Here is a 12,880-nt window from a genome sequence, read left to right as displayed (position 1 = left end):
GCTGGATCTGTCATTCCCTATAATGCAACTGGATAGTGTCTTTCATTACATCCTTTTCTGCCAACTTCTGTCAAACCCCTCCTGAGTTTTGTAGCGCTAAAATGTTTTAAGCCTCGAGCCCAGAACTGAGATAACCCTCATCATATCACCCGTGTTATTTTTGCACACTTCAGAAGCTCCGCAGTACTTCTTCATGACATGTTCACTGAATTTTATGTGTCAAATTAGGTGGAATGCCTCTTTTTTTATCATCTTGCCACAGTTCAGATTGATCAGATTTATCTTGGGGAAGCGGTGACTGAGAGATTCTTTTAAAAAGACGTAAGAACAGAAGGCAATACAGAGAATCGTAAGCTATTAATGAATTCACATTAACTGGGTTTAGAGCAGCTATTCTTATTTGACCTCTATAATTAACCACATTACTTGCAGATCTGTAAAATAAATCATTATAACACATTTTATAAGCATAAGAACCATCAAAACCACCAAAACACTGCATAAGCTAAATAAAGCCTTAAACCTCAAACCACAAACCTACAGTCTAACCTCAAATAACCTTTATGTATTTATATCCCTGTCTTCTGCTATAGAGCCATCCCTATAGGATTACATATGTACAGCCTATTGATGAGAAATATATATTGACACCGGTATTGATCTGATGCCTAAAACCACCTCAGGGATGATATTTTACTAAAATGACAGCTAATAAATTCTGCTTGACTTTGATCGTAACTCTTACTAACAGAAAAGACAAGATAGATCTCCAGTCCAGTGAATCTAAATTGGCTCTCCTGTCTTTTTGAACAGATTGGATCAACAGAGACATTCTTTCACTGTGATTTTCAGTTCAAACGGAGCTGACATACGGGGCGACAGTCTCTCTCTACGGCAGCATTCTTCCACACGGAGAGAAAAACAACTGTCATCAGAGATTCGCTCGCAGTTATTTGGATGACAAGCTCGCCGTGCCCTAAGTTCTACGCTAATCTAGTTTTGCAGGAATTCCTCTTCCTGGGCTGAGAGGGCTGACGGAGGGAGACGGAGGGAGGCGGTGGTGGGGGGTGGGGGGGTGGGGGACTCAACCCGGTGGACGGAGTTGGGCTTCAGCTTGTTGCTGCTGCTGCTGCTGCTGCTCTGTCGGTGTCTCTCCTCAATCACAGCTTGTCCGCTGTTGCCAAAAAGCAAAGCGGGGGTTAGTGAAAGTAGGTCGTGGGTGAGCTGAGATATTAGATGCGTACTTGTATGTATGTGTATCTGTGAGTATGTAACAGAGTATTAACCTAAGCCAAACGTGTGCATCTGTGTTTGTGTTAGCGCTGCGTTGCGCCGGGGCTGTTTCCTCTAATGTGGGTGCTGCATATTGTTCTGTCTCTCCATGTTTTCTTTTCTGCATATGTGTATATACTTCTGTGTGTGAGAGTGTGTGTATGTGTGTGTGTGTGTGTGTGTGTGTGTGGTGAGGTATTAGATTAATCTGCTGACAGGGATATTGCCTCTAAAGCCAGGCTCACTGCTCCAACATGCTAATGAAATGGGCAGGCCTCCACAGCAGGATCAGACACAGAGGTCAGCAGTGGAGAACATTGTACTATTAAGGGACGGACACACACACACACACACACACACACATATACTGTAGATATATAAAGACAAACAGGTGCGTGAGGTCACCAGGAAACACACACACACATATACACATAAAGTGAGCACACACAGAAACAGATACAAAGAGGAGGAGGAGCGGACGCAAACAAATAAACTCAATCCATCAGTCCAGGACACACACACACACACACACACACACACACACACACACACACACACAAACACAAACACAAACACACAAACACACAAACACACACACAGTCTGTCAGGGTAGTACTGTTAGGATCTATATCCACTACTGATGTGTAGTGGTGTCCTAGCAACCCGAAATATTGTCATAACTTGTGTGTGAGCAGGTGTGTAAAACGCGTCCATACATGCATCACCGTTCCACGCTGTTCCACCCTTTGTGTCACATTTGACACATGTGAATCAAGAAGAGAGGAGAATGAATGAATGAGTGTGTGTGTCTATGTGTGTATGTGTGTATGTGTGTGTGTGTGTGTGTGTGTGTGTATCTAGACTGTGCTGAACTGGCCGCCCCAGGGTCCACAGCATTCCACAAACCTCGGTCGCTGGACTGATCTTGACTGGTCAATAAGCAGGTCAAACGGTCCCAGACAGAGCTGGAAGCACAACAATGTGATTGGTCTGAGCAGAGGAGTGGTCTGATTGGTTGGGAGAGGCAAGGGGGCTTTAGTCAGGCCCTCGGGATGTTATATGGCCACGATGCTTCCGCCTATGTCATTGCTATGAGATCGCTGAGCCGTTCATGGATGTCATTGTGTGTGTGTGTGTGTGTGTGTGTGTGTGTGTGTGTGTGTGTGTGTGGAGGGTGGGATTTCTTCTCTGTGCTTCGAACCCTTTTTCCAAACTCATATCTAACTCACAGCAATAAATAACACGATCATGTGACAGTTTGTGTTACCATTCAGAGTCAGCACACAGCAAACAATAAATGCTTGTGTGTCAGTACAGACAAAGGCTTGGATAACTCATACACTGTCTTGCTTTCTTACATGATAGCACCTTTGCGTCAATCCAGCTTTATTCACACATGTAAAACAAAGGAACAGGAAAAGGGCAGTCCGCATAAAATGATACGTTTGGCATTTGAAATTATGAAAAGAAACGAGTGATAAAAGCTGTCTGGTAATTCTCCATGATATTATTTCATCTTTATCTTGGTAATTAGTTGGTGCTGCCATGTAAAAAAAAAGCCCAAGTATGTACAAAAAACTTTAAAGGGGAACCACTGTATATTGTTTATGGCCAATCTGAAGGCGCAGATGATGTCACAGTGATGTCATCATGATTAGCTGGGCTTGGAGACTATAAGTTTACAACAGAAAGCCTGCCTAACAAACTTAGTGTCTCTTTTGCTAGGCAGGAAAAGCCTAACAAAAGAGTTGTATTATGGGAAATGTAGGATTCAGCGGTTTTAGAGTTGGATGCATATGCGGGACAAAAATATTTGAATCTCTCACAAGTCAGAAGGAAGTTTTTTAAATAGAAATTGCTTTGTGTTGGGCTTACTTTCACCCTCATTTAGATGCCAATAATCCAGTGAGTTTGGTTTATATAGGGTCAGGTGCAGTGTAAACTAAAGTATTTTTAACATACTTGGTGAAACTGTATAAAAACATATTTCATAAAATGCTTTATAAAATGTTCAAGCTAAAAATATTTCCTACAGAAAATAGACTTTCAGCACTTTGGCTTCACAAACTGAGTCGCAATGTTGGTCCTACATCAGACCACAAACCCAATCAACGTCATCCGTCACTGATCCATATGACTGCTCGGGGACATGTCTCAACATGTTCTCTCTGCAGCTGACAGACTGTTCAGACTGGATATGCAATCCACTTCCAATTACTATAGCAACGCCATCCTCATCTCCTGCCTTCGTCCCCAAATCTCATAAATGTTGGCACTCCTCCAGCTAGTCACAAACTTTCATTTATCCACAAAATCTTGTCACTTTTATTTTATTCTTTTCATCTACTTTTACTCTATCTTGCCTCAACCATCTTTCCCACAAATCCACCTCATTAATATCTACAACCTGACAACGGTTTAACAAGCCTTTTCCACTGACTAATAAAACAATTTGATGATGTAAAGGCTAAAATTAAGCCACCACATATATAGCATTGTCAGTGTTTGATTGTAATCTGAGCCAATGGGGTTGTAGAGTTACAACTGCGGGGCCAATAAGCGATTAGAAAAGTTCAGGGTCAAGGTTTTGGCCAGTCCCTCCAGAGCTGCTTAATTGTATTGCGCGGGCCGTTCTGTGTGTAACCAAACTTGAACAAAAGATGGAGCGCAGCAGGATTTGTTTTTTTCTTCTCAACTTGCCAATCCGACTGCTAAGAGGTTGAAATTCTGGCACCGGCCTAGCAAGCCGATGTTATTGCTGGATGCTGGCGTGATGCGGTACTCACAAAATACTCCATTCACATCGAGTAACCTTGGGGAATCCTTTCATTTCACCCCATCTCACTGATTGCTTCGGCCACAGACTGAGTCCTGTTGTTCTACAGTCCATGTATCAATACATTTTGACATCTACCCGCCCATTGGAACATCCTTAAGTTAATTTCAGCGTTGAGATATCTGATCAAAATGTCTATCCTTCTATCTATGGTACGTGTTACTCACCAGGCAGTCTGTTCATGTTGACTCCTTGCGCAGACAAGCCGATACCCATGTACCTGCATGACAAGAGAAGAAACATCAGAACATCTTTACTTATCATACAAATAAACACATCTGTATTCACTTCAGTTCTTCTGACTCCCGAAACCTTTTAGTTCTTTAGCCGTTTTCTCAAATATTCCGATGATATTTTGATGGCTGTTAGAGAAAGTTATACTATCGCTAATCTCCTAACATTGTGGACTACTGCTTCCAATGCAGAGTCATAGCATGAAAAGTGAGAGCGAGAGTTAAAAGGTTAGAGGTCAGCGTTGACATTGGAAGTCTGTCGAATGAGGCTAAGTTGTTGGCCCTCTTCCTTTTTGTGTAAGCAAGCTTCTGACAGGCAAGTGAAACATCTCTTTGCTCAATGTTGACAGTTGTTTGAAAAAGTCTCAGCCCGCTTTGGCAATGTCACGCTGATGTCATCACTCAACTCACTCACAGCAATACAAATTTTGGGTGTGAGCCCAATGAGTGTCCTTATTCACCAGTTTCCTTCTTTTTTTTCCTCAATGACTTTGGGAATGTAAGAGGAGGGAAAGACGCTGATGTCATATCACCGGAGGCTATGGACTGGAAGATGTTTTGATCGTTGTCCAGTAAGTCGCACTGGGAGTGGGACTAACAACCATGATGCAGAGTAACAGAAAAAATCCAATATCATTTAGCGGCTTTGACACAGATTTCATTATGTTGTGTTAATCAGCTTGAACAAAATGGATAAAACCATCACTTGGGCCATGGAAAAACACTATTGAGGGTGTGAAAACAACAATAAAGACAACACAACTCCTCATGTATCATTGCAGGTTACCATATGAGTCAAATATAATAAACCATACCGTACATGTATAACCTATGCAGAAGAAGGCAATCTTAAATCCTCCTCTGTGTATGTGTTGCAACACCAGAAATTACAATTTTGCTTGTCACACACCTACATGAAAATCATTTTCCTTAGAAAATGTATCTACTGCGTTTCCTCACGTTATTTACTGTACATGTTGATCTGTGTCCGTTGCAGGGTCTCTATTAGTCAAGTAAGAATACCTGAAATGGCAGTTTGCATGGGTAGTATATTAAACACAGTCCTCATTACATTTTGGTGGGCTGAAACAAGATTTTTCTACAAGATTTTAGAGACTGAGGCTGTATTGAGACTTTTTATTTTTCGGTCTCTACAGGAAATATGTACACAAGATGTACAACACCATTTTCAGAACAAAATGGCTTCTACAGGCAAAACTCAGTATTTAGTGTGACCTCTCCTTGCACTAAGCACAGCTTGTACTCTTTTAGGGAGACTGCCCTGAAGTTTTCTGAAGTGGTCTTTTGGCTTTTTACAGCACTTCCCAGAGTTGTTCTTTTATTTCTTCCTCTGTCAGGTGAGCCCATATTGTCTCTATAATATTCAGGTCTAGACTCTGTGGAGGCCAATCCATGACTGTCAGTGTTTTATCAGCTGTTTTTCTCTCCAAATATGATTTCAGTGCATTAGCAGTGTGCTTGGGATCATTATCATGCTGAAAAATAAAACCATGACCTTGACCTCTCCTGATTCTTCAAATGTCTTTATAACAGCTTGAATACCACGTCTTGAGTATCCAGTTTGTTTGCTGGTTTTCCTTTGAGAGTGGCCTTGCTGATGCTAAATAATGACTTTATGTCTGTCAAATTCTGTGATCTTTGGCATTTTGAATGGAATGATGTGACTGAAAGTTGGTCTTATACATATTAGCAAGCTTCCAATGAGTTAAACAACATGTGTATGTAATGCTCAAACCTGGTGGAACTGACCCTTTTCACAGCAGTCATTTTGACATGAAATAGTAAGACAATAATTAAGGTTCTATTCCATTTAGGTTTAAAAGAATCAGGTTCCTGCTATTACTCAGGTGTAAGAGGAGGTCACACTAAATACTTGCCACTTTAGCGTATAGAAGCTGTTTTTCCTGTTTTTTAATACTGCATTCACATGTCCTGTATTTTCTGCTTGTATTCTATTAAAGAGACTGATAAATAATTACATATCATCTTTATAGCATTGCTTAAACAACAAACTAATGGTGGCCTAAGACTTTTGTACAGTACTGTACATAAAATGCTGCCTATATAAAAATATTGGTGCATATCGAACAACATAAATGCTGATACCGATATATCTGTGATAGGCCAATATCGGCCAATAATATTGGCTGACTGATATATAAGTCTGGCTCTAGTTTTCTTGTTCAGAGGTCAATTTCACGTTTTCTTCTAAAGCCCAGTTTCAGTAGTATGTATGTTATTGTAGTGGAATATCATGGCATTACTCATGCAGTGTTTGCTGATATGTGGTGTCTTTCTGTTTCTGAAGAATGAATGGAATTTCATTTCATTTGGATTCTGTGGCAAAGTCAAACCTTAAATATGAATTCCCTATGTTGTTCTGTCCTATATTAAAGTTGTGGTGTCTCTCTGTGGCTCAGTTGAATTAGAAGGATTTCCTGTTTGTATCTAAGGTCGTTAGTTACCAGCACTGTAGATACCTTTTACACCACAGCTTTGCATTGAGCTGCTCAGCTGGAACTGGGGAGTGTTAACAGTGTATTATGTAACCTCGGATTTGAAATGGGGAGGATGGGGGAAAGTTTCAGTTCCAGTGTTGGGTAAAGGTTAAAAGTGAGTTTTGAAAACCAGATGTTTAAGCGCCTGGCAAAATGCAGTCACTGGTTCTGATCGACAACCCCATCAATCCCAGCAAATACTTAGCTGAGGGCAGGTTCAATCATGGGCCATGTTTTTCATTATATTTTCATATGGGGGAAACTCAGGCCTTTATGTTTTGTTTCCTTCCTTTAATTCATTTAAAATGAAATTGATTTATAACACTGTTTTGGATGGTATCTGATGGCAGATGCCATTTTCCACCATTGGTAAGTGAGAGCTAACAGAGTTACAGCTTATTGTAATACTCATTTAGCTAAAGAAAATGAGTGAGTTCATGTTCGGTGTTGCAGAACATATTACTAGAAATGTAGAGATCGCTACTTTATTGAATATTCACACATGATCATCACTGGCCTGTTTCATTTGTGGCTGATTGAAAGTTGAAAAAAGAAAATGTTTTCAACAGACCATTTCTGTTTGAATTCAACATTCAAGAGCTTTTATTATCACATGCACAGCAACACAGGTGGCAACACTGAAGGCAGAGACTTGGCTTCTTTGAGCGCGAGTTCCAATTAGAGTAAAAATAAATGTATATAATTGTTAAAAAAGGAGAAAAAAGAGAAGCGGGAAATTAAATATATTGCACAGTAGATTTGTGAAAGATTACTTGAAAGTTTTGATGTCGCCATTTGCCTACCGCTACTATCATATGGCTTACTGTAGGGCAACATTTGAAGTGAAGTACTATTGAGCACTGATCAATTATATTTCAATTTGGTTTTATGGGAAAGTGAACTTAGAAATACCCAGACCAGCATGATGTCATCCCTTCAGACACCCATTTGGGATCAAACAATGCCTGGATTGGTTGATTAATCCAATCTAGTCGTAGTTCTGAGTGTTAATCCACAGATAACATATCAGTATAAGCAACAACACAATGAAAGCATAAGTACTGTTAAACTAGAGTAAGTTTGATAGTAAATTTTATTTAAACAAACTACTCTACCATTCATCTCTGTTAGACGTTCTTTTATATACATTTACTTCATACACAATATACAAATGAAGAAGAAATACAAATATTTCTCCTACAGCAAGAAACCACCATGTCCAATTTCATCTCACCATACAGCCAACTTAAAGAGAGACATGTTAAGCTTCCATCAATCATGTCCAACTTCATTCTGCTGACTCAGTATGCTCTCCAAGTCTATATGTTCAAGATTAATAAAAGGACCCCATCCTTTTAAATAGCTCTTGTTTTCCCTCAAAAGAATAACTTTTTTTTTTCTAAAGGATACACATACAGACAGTTCTTTTGCCATTTATGAATACTTGGTCTATTTTTACGGTTTACTTGTCATATTCCTGTTTCTGGAAATAGCTGGGCTAAATGTCACACTCAGACAAATTCAATTTTTCAGCTCCGTTGAACCTCGACAGTCAGGTTTTGCCCCTCACACCTGACGAGCCGGGGCTTGTTGCTAAAGCTGCCGTTTTTTGGGGTTGTTACATCCCTGTCTTCACTGAAGCTGCACATATACAACAGTTTAAATGTCTACCGCTGCTGATGTAACTCTGTCATGGTACTGAACCAGGACAACAAGACGAGGGAGACCTAGTGAAGGTCGTGTGTGACGTTATTGGGAAGGTGCTGTCGTATTTGGCAATGATCTTGGACCGGTGATTTAAAGATTGCTGTTTTCATGCAGACTCAAGGTGAGGGAAATGCTGCTGAAGCAAGTTCACAAATTTGCAAATTTGCAAGCTATCATCATGCCCTGGGATGTCTGACCCCACCGCAACAACCACAAGAAGGTTAGCAAAGACAGGCCACACACACATTATGGAGGAAAACATGTATTGGTGGAGACAATTTCAATCTCATAATATACCAGGATCTCTAGATTAACTTCTATAATAATAATGTATTATAGACCTATCAAAAATCATATACTTTAAGTGTGTAGAAATCAGATCTCACACATGCAGTAACCATGGTAACATACTCAAATTCAGTATGTTACATTTAAATGATTAGTTTGCTATCACAGTGGGTCTCCAACTCGACCCCTAAACTGACATAATCCAGACCATAGACCACCAATTTGATAGAATTTAGTCCCAGGGTTCCCCATGTTGTTATAAGATTCTTGCTTTTAGATGTCTTATAACAGAAAGTGTATGAAACCCATGACCAAAATAGTCATACATTCTGTCATTAGCTTACTGAAAATAAATCATTCCCCCCTTTTTGCTGGGGACCCCCTGGAGCCCTCTCAAGGGCCCCACTTTTAGATCCACCGGTAGCATGTTAACACTCTCATTATGTTTAAACACCGACAGCAACATTTAGGCTGTCATGTTTGATGTGCCATAACATGAGCGTGATAAATGCTAACATTTGAAATGTTAGCTTCACATTAGCATATTAGCATGTGTGGTAGTTCATTATTTGTATTTCAATCTGCAATATATCAAATATCTCTTGACGTCAGTGCCTTATTCTTGTTTTACACAACCATGCTAAATTGACACCCTAAATGTTAGCATGCTAATGTTTAGCATGTAAGGCAAAATTAAAATGTTATTAATCTCAAAGTACAACTGAGGCTGAATGTTTAGTTTTAATACTGAGAGTAATACATTTTTAATTGCAAGTTAATACTGACTCAATTAAATATTGAGTAAATAACTCCTGGGAAGCACTAGATTTATGTTGGAAAAATCCACAAAAAGGTTGATATTTAGTTTAGTTTAGTTTTAGTATCTAACAATAACAATAAGCTTGTAGTCAGTGTTGTGTGACACCAGAACAGAGGCTCTGCACATTTAACTTAGAATCAGAGTTGCCAAGTCGACACTTTTCACAGCCTCACATGCCACACGTCCATTTTGTCACGCAGTGGAAAACAAATTCATAACTGATAACATTGTGACACTGGAAAAAGGACAGTGACAGTGCACGTGTGAACAAGGGGGCAAAGAGAAAAATACACACAGATCTATATGGTGATGTATTCTAGGCCTGCACGATATCAGCAAAATGTGCGATGTGCGATCACACTGTTCAATATTGCGATGACGATATGACTTGCGATAAATAAGAAAATATTTAAAGTTTGCATACAGTTCCTGTCTCTTTCAGATTTTCAGCTTTAAAAGATTGCCTGCTTTTAGGTACTCTAAAACACTGAATAGCTGATTGTAATTACCGCAAATTCCGGACTACAGAGCGCACCTGATTAAAAGCCGCATGCTCTAATTTTAGAAAGAAAATCAATTTTGTACTTGTACAAGCCGCGCCGGATTTTAAGCCTCAGGTGTCCCACGTTGTAATATGAGATATTAGCTATGGTTGGTCTGGCGATGCCTGACAGCCATCACGCATTTATTGTGTATTATTTTATCATTATTAAGGCAAAAGAACTCAATTTATGTCCATGGACATTGTAATGAATAGGATATATGCTTAATATTAGTTTGCATACAGCGTGCTGCATGGACTTCAATACATCTGCTGCACCGCTGCTACCACAATTATCAAATGCTAAGTTTCTACAGTCTGTGACTGTGACCCTCATAAAAGTAATATTTTACAAATCTGCATTATATAAACTAACGAAATTCGTTAAAGTAAGTAATTTGGCGACTTCTAAGTCATTAAACTAAGTCTTACTTTTACTGGAGTAATCTACCTCGTTGGCACCTGTCATTGTACGTCTTGCTTTGAATTAAAACCTACTGAGCGAACTCTCCCGTTCTCTCCTATGAACGAGTCGGACGACAACGTGTATCAACCATGAAGCAAAGTGAAAAAATAATAAAGTACGTAACAGCCGCATCATATGATTTTCTTCGAGTATTTTCCATGTTGATGAGAGTCAGTACAAATGACTGATTTACAATAATAAAGCGTGCTTGATTTATCACACAATTTCATTGGACCTCTGTGAACTACTCATCAATTTTATTGGTCTACTGTTACAAGGCAAAATGTTTTGGACGCCACGAAAAAAAAAAAAAGTGTGCGTGGCCAATTTATCGCATTACAGACCAGCTTTTGCGATGGGTTCATCGCGAACGTTCACATCGCAATGACGATGAAAATTCGATTAATCGTGCAGGCCTAATGTATTCCCATGCCCGCTGCTCAGGGCAACCTCAACCAACGGCTCTTCCGGCAGCAGCACAGTGTCTTTCCCTCTCTCCTCTCATGCCATGTGTCACAGTGGGGTGAAAGTGAGTTACTATGGTTACAAGGACGCTCTGTGTCTCTTTCTTGTTATGGCCAATAATAGGTTTTTAAGTGAGTTGTAAGGCCATTTCATTCATCCAAAATAATTTGTTGCAATTGCTAGACTTTAAAGATGGCCTTGTGTATTTATTCTATTTGAATAGGTAATTATTACATTATTAGCACAATGATAAATATTGTTAATTTCTGTTAATACTACTATTGCTAACTGGTAGGGTATAAGTATGTAGGTATGAGTGCACATCTATTTTTTTTGAATATATGTTAATACTTATACGGTTATTTATATGGATGCGCTGTGTGTACGTGTGTGTGTGTGTATGTGTGTATGTGTATATGTAGGTATATGTATGTGGAAATGTACATATCATTATCTTTGTTTATTTATTTTCCTTATTGCTGAGACTGTTTGTTTTCATCAAAAAAAAAAGATGGCCTTATGAGTATTGTGAATAGCAACCCTCAGCTTTAATATTGTTTAACCAAGGTTAATCATCTAAATCATATTGTGGTGTGTTGGAAGGCTATTTCATTTATATCAATTGTTTGTCCTTGTTTCACCTTTACCTACCATTTTAGGCTACATCATTTTTAAAACTACAACTTCAAATATGAAATGGCCATTTAGCTAATAATCATTTCCTGTCTTTATCCACCCAATTATATACTGTTCTTAACACATTCTTGGTTTTCATAGAACCATCAATCTGACTAATATAGACGGCTGTTTCTTGACTTAATCCAGGAGTTTAGGTGGTGTAAAATGCAGAAAATGTGTTTTGTTGCCATCTCCAGGCATCCATGAGGAGCATAGAGCTTTCTTATCTTACATTTTGAAGAAAAATGGGTGTAATATCTGGAGAGTACATCTAAAAGCACTACCAAATAAACAAAAATAAGCCAACAGGAAAGACTGAGGTACTGTAATAATGCTGTTATTTTGTCTGGGTGCAGTGCGGTGTTTGTAAGGAGTGAAACACTGACCTACTGACCCCGTGCTAGAAAAAGCCATCACAGGACCGTGAGACACACCGGCTAAAACTGGCAGTATAAGTATCTGCTTAGTGCTTACCCATCTCGCCCTTTGCTGACAATCTTGACTTCAAAGTAGTAGATCCCACAGGCGGCGGGAATTGGGTGTGTGGCTCGTACTGATGCTGCGTCCTTGTGGTTCTTGCCGTGGCCTAAAAAGAGAGGGGAGACACGAGGTGGACATGAGAAAATGATTTCACAAAAGGAATGAGGTCTTCTGCAGTACAGGGAGTCAATAAGTCTGTTTCAAACAGCTGGGAAATGCATTGTGAAGGCTTGTGGTGGCTGTAAAGAGTTGGGCTGACAGTCGAGTGCCACTTCCATCATTATTTAACCAGCAAAATGGAGATTCAGAGTATTAACTGGCCTGGATTTGGTTGCTGATTTTCTGCACATGAATGTAAAAATCTAACACTTTTGCACTGGTGATTATAACAGCACCAACTGGGTTAGTAAGTTGTAGCAGTGTCATTTGTAAGAAGGAAGACGCTACATTATTTTCTATTTTACTAATTGGGCATTTTATGAATTTGTCTTGTGACCCGAATACAACCTAAGAAGAAATTATGTGAGGCAAATCTGGTGTCCACTTTGGCTTTCCGCAGATTCTCTGATCTGATT

General features: G+C 39.4%; 1 protein-coding gene across 3 annotated transcripts in view; it reads right to left on the bottom strand.

Annotated features, from left to right (window-relative positions):
• Window positions 1-12,880, bottom strand: part of ranbp10 (RAN binding protein 10) — a 33,201-nt gene that overhangs the window by 10,402 nt on the left and 9,919 nt on the right. For all 3 annotated transcript variants that reach the window (XM_053319224.1, XM_053319223.1, XM_053319225.1), the window contains exons 2-3: window positions 12,300-12,411; window positions 4,276-4,328 (exon numbers count right to left, since the gene is read on the bottom strand). In XM_053319224.1, coding sequence (XP_053175199.1) covers window positions 4,276-4,328; window positions 12,300-12,411 — 165 coding nt within the window. The remainder of the gene's footprint in view (window positions 1-4,275; window positions 4,329-12,299; window positions 12,412-12,880) is intronic.

Source organism: Scomber japonicus, chromosome 5 (assembly GCF_027409825.1).
Source record: "Scomber japonicus isolate fScoJap1 chromosome 5, fScoJap1.pri, whole genome shotgun sequence".
Lineage (NCBI taxonomy): Eukaryota > Metazoa > Chordata > Actinopteri > Scombriformes > Scombridae > Scomber > Scomber japonicus.
Note: the sequence above shows the minus strand (reverse complement) of the source record. Positions and strands in the feature narration are given on the sequence as shown.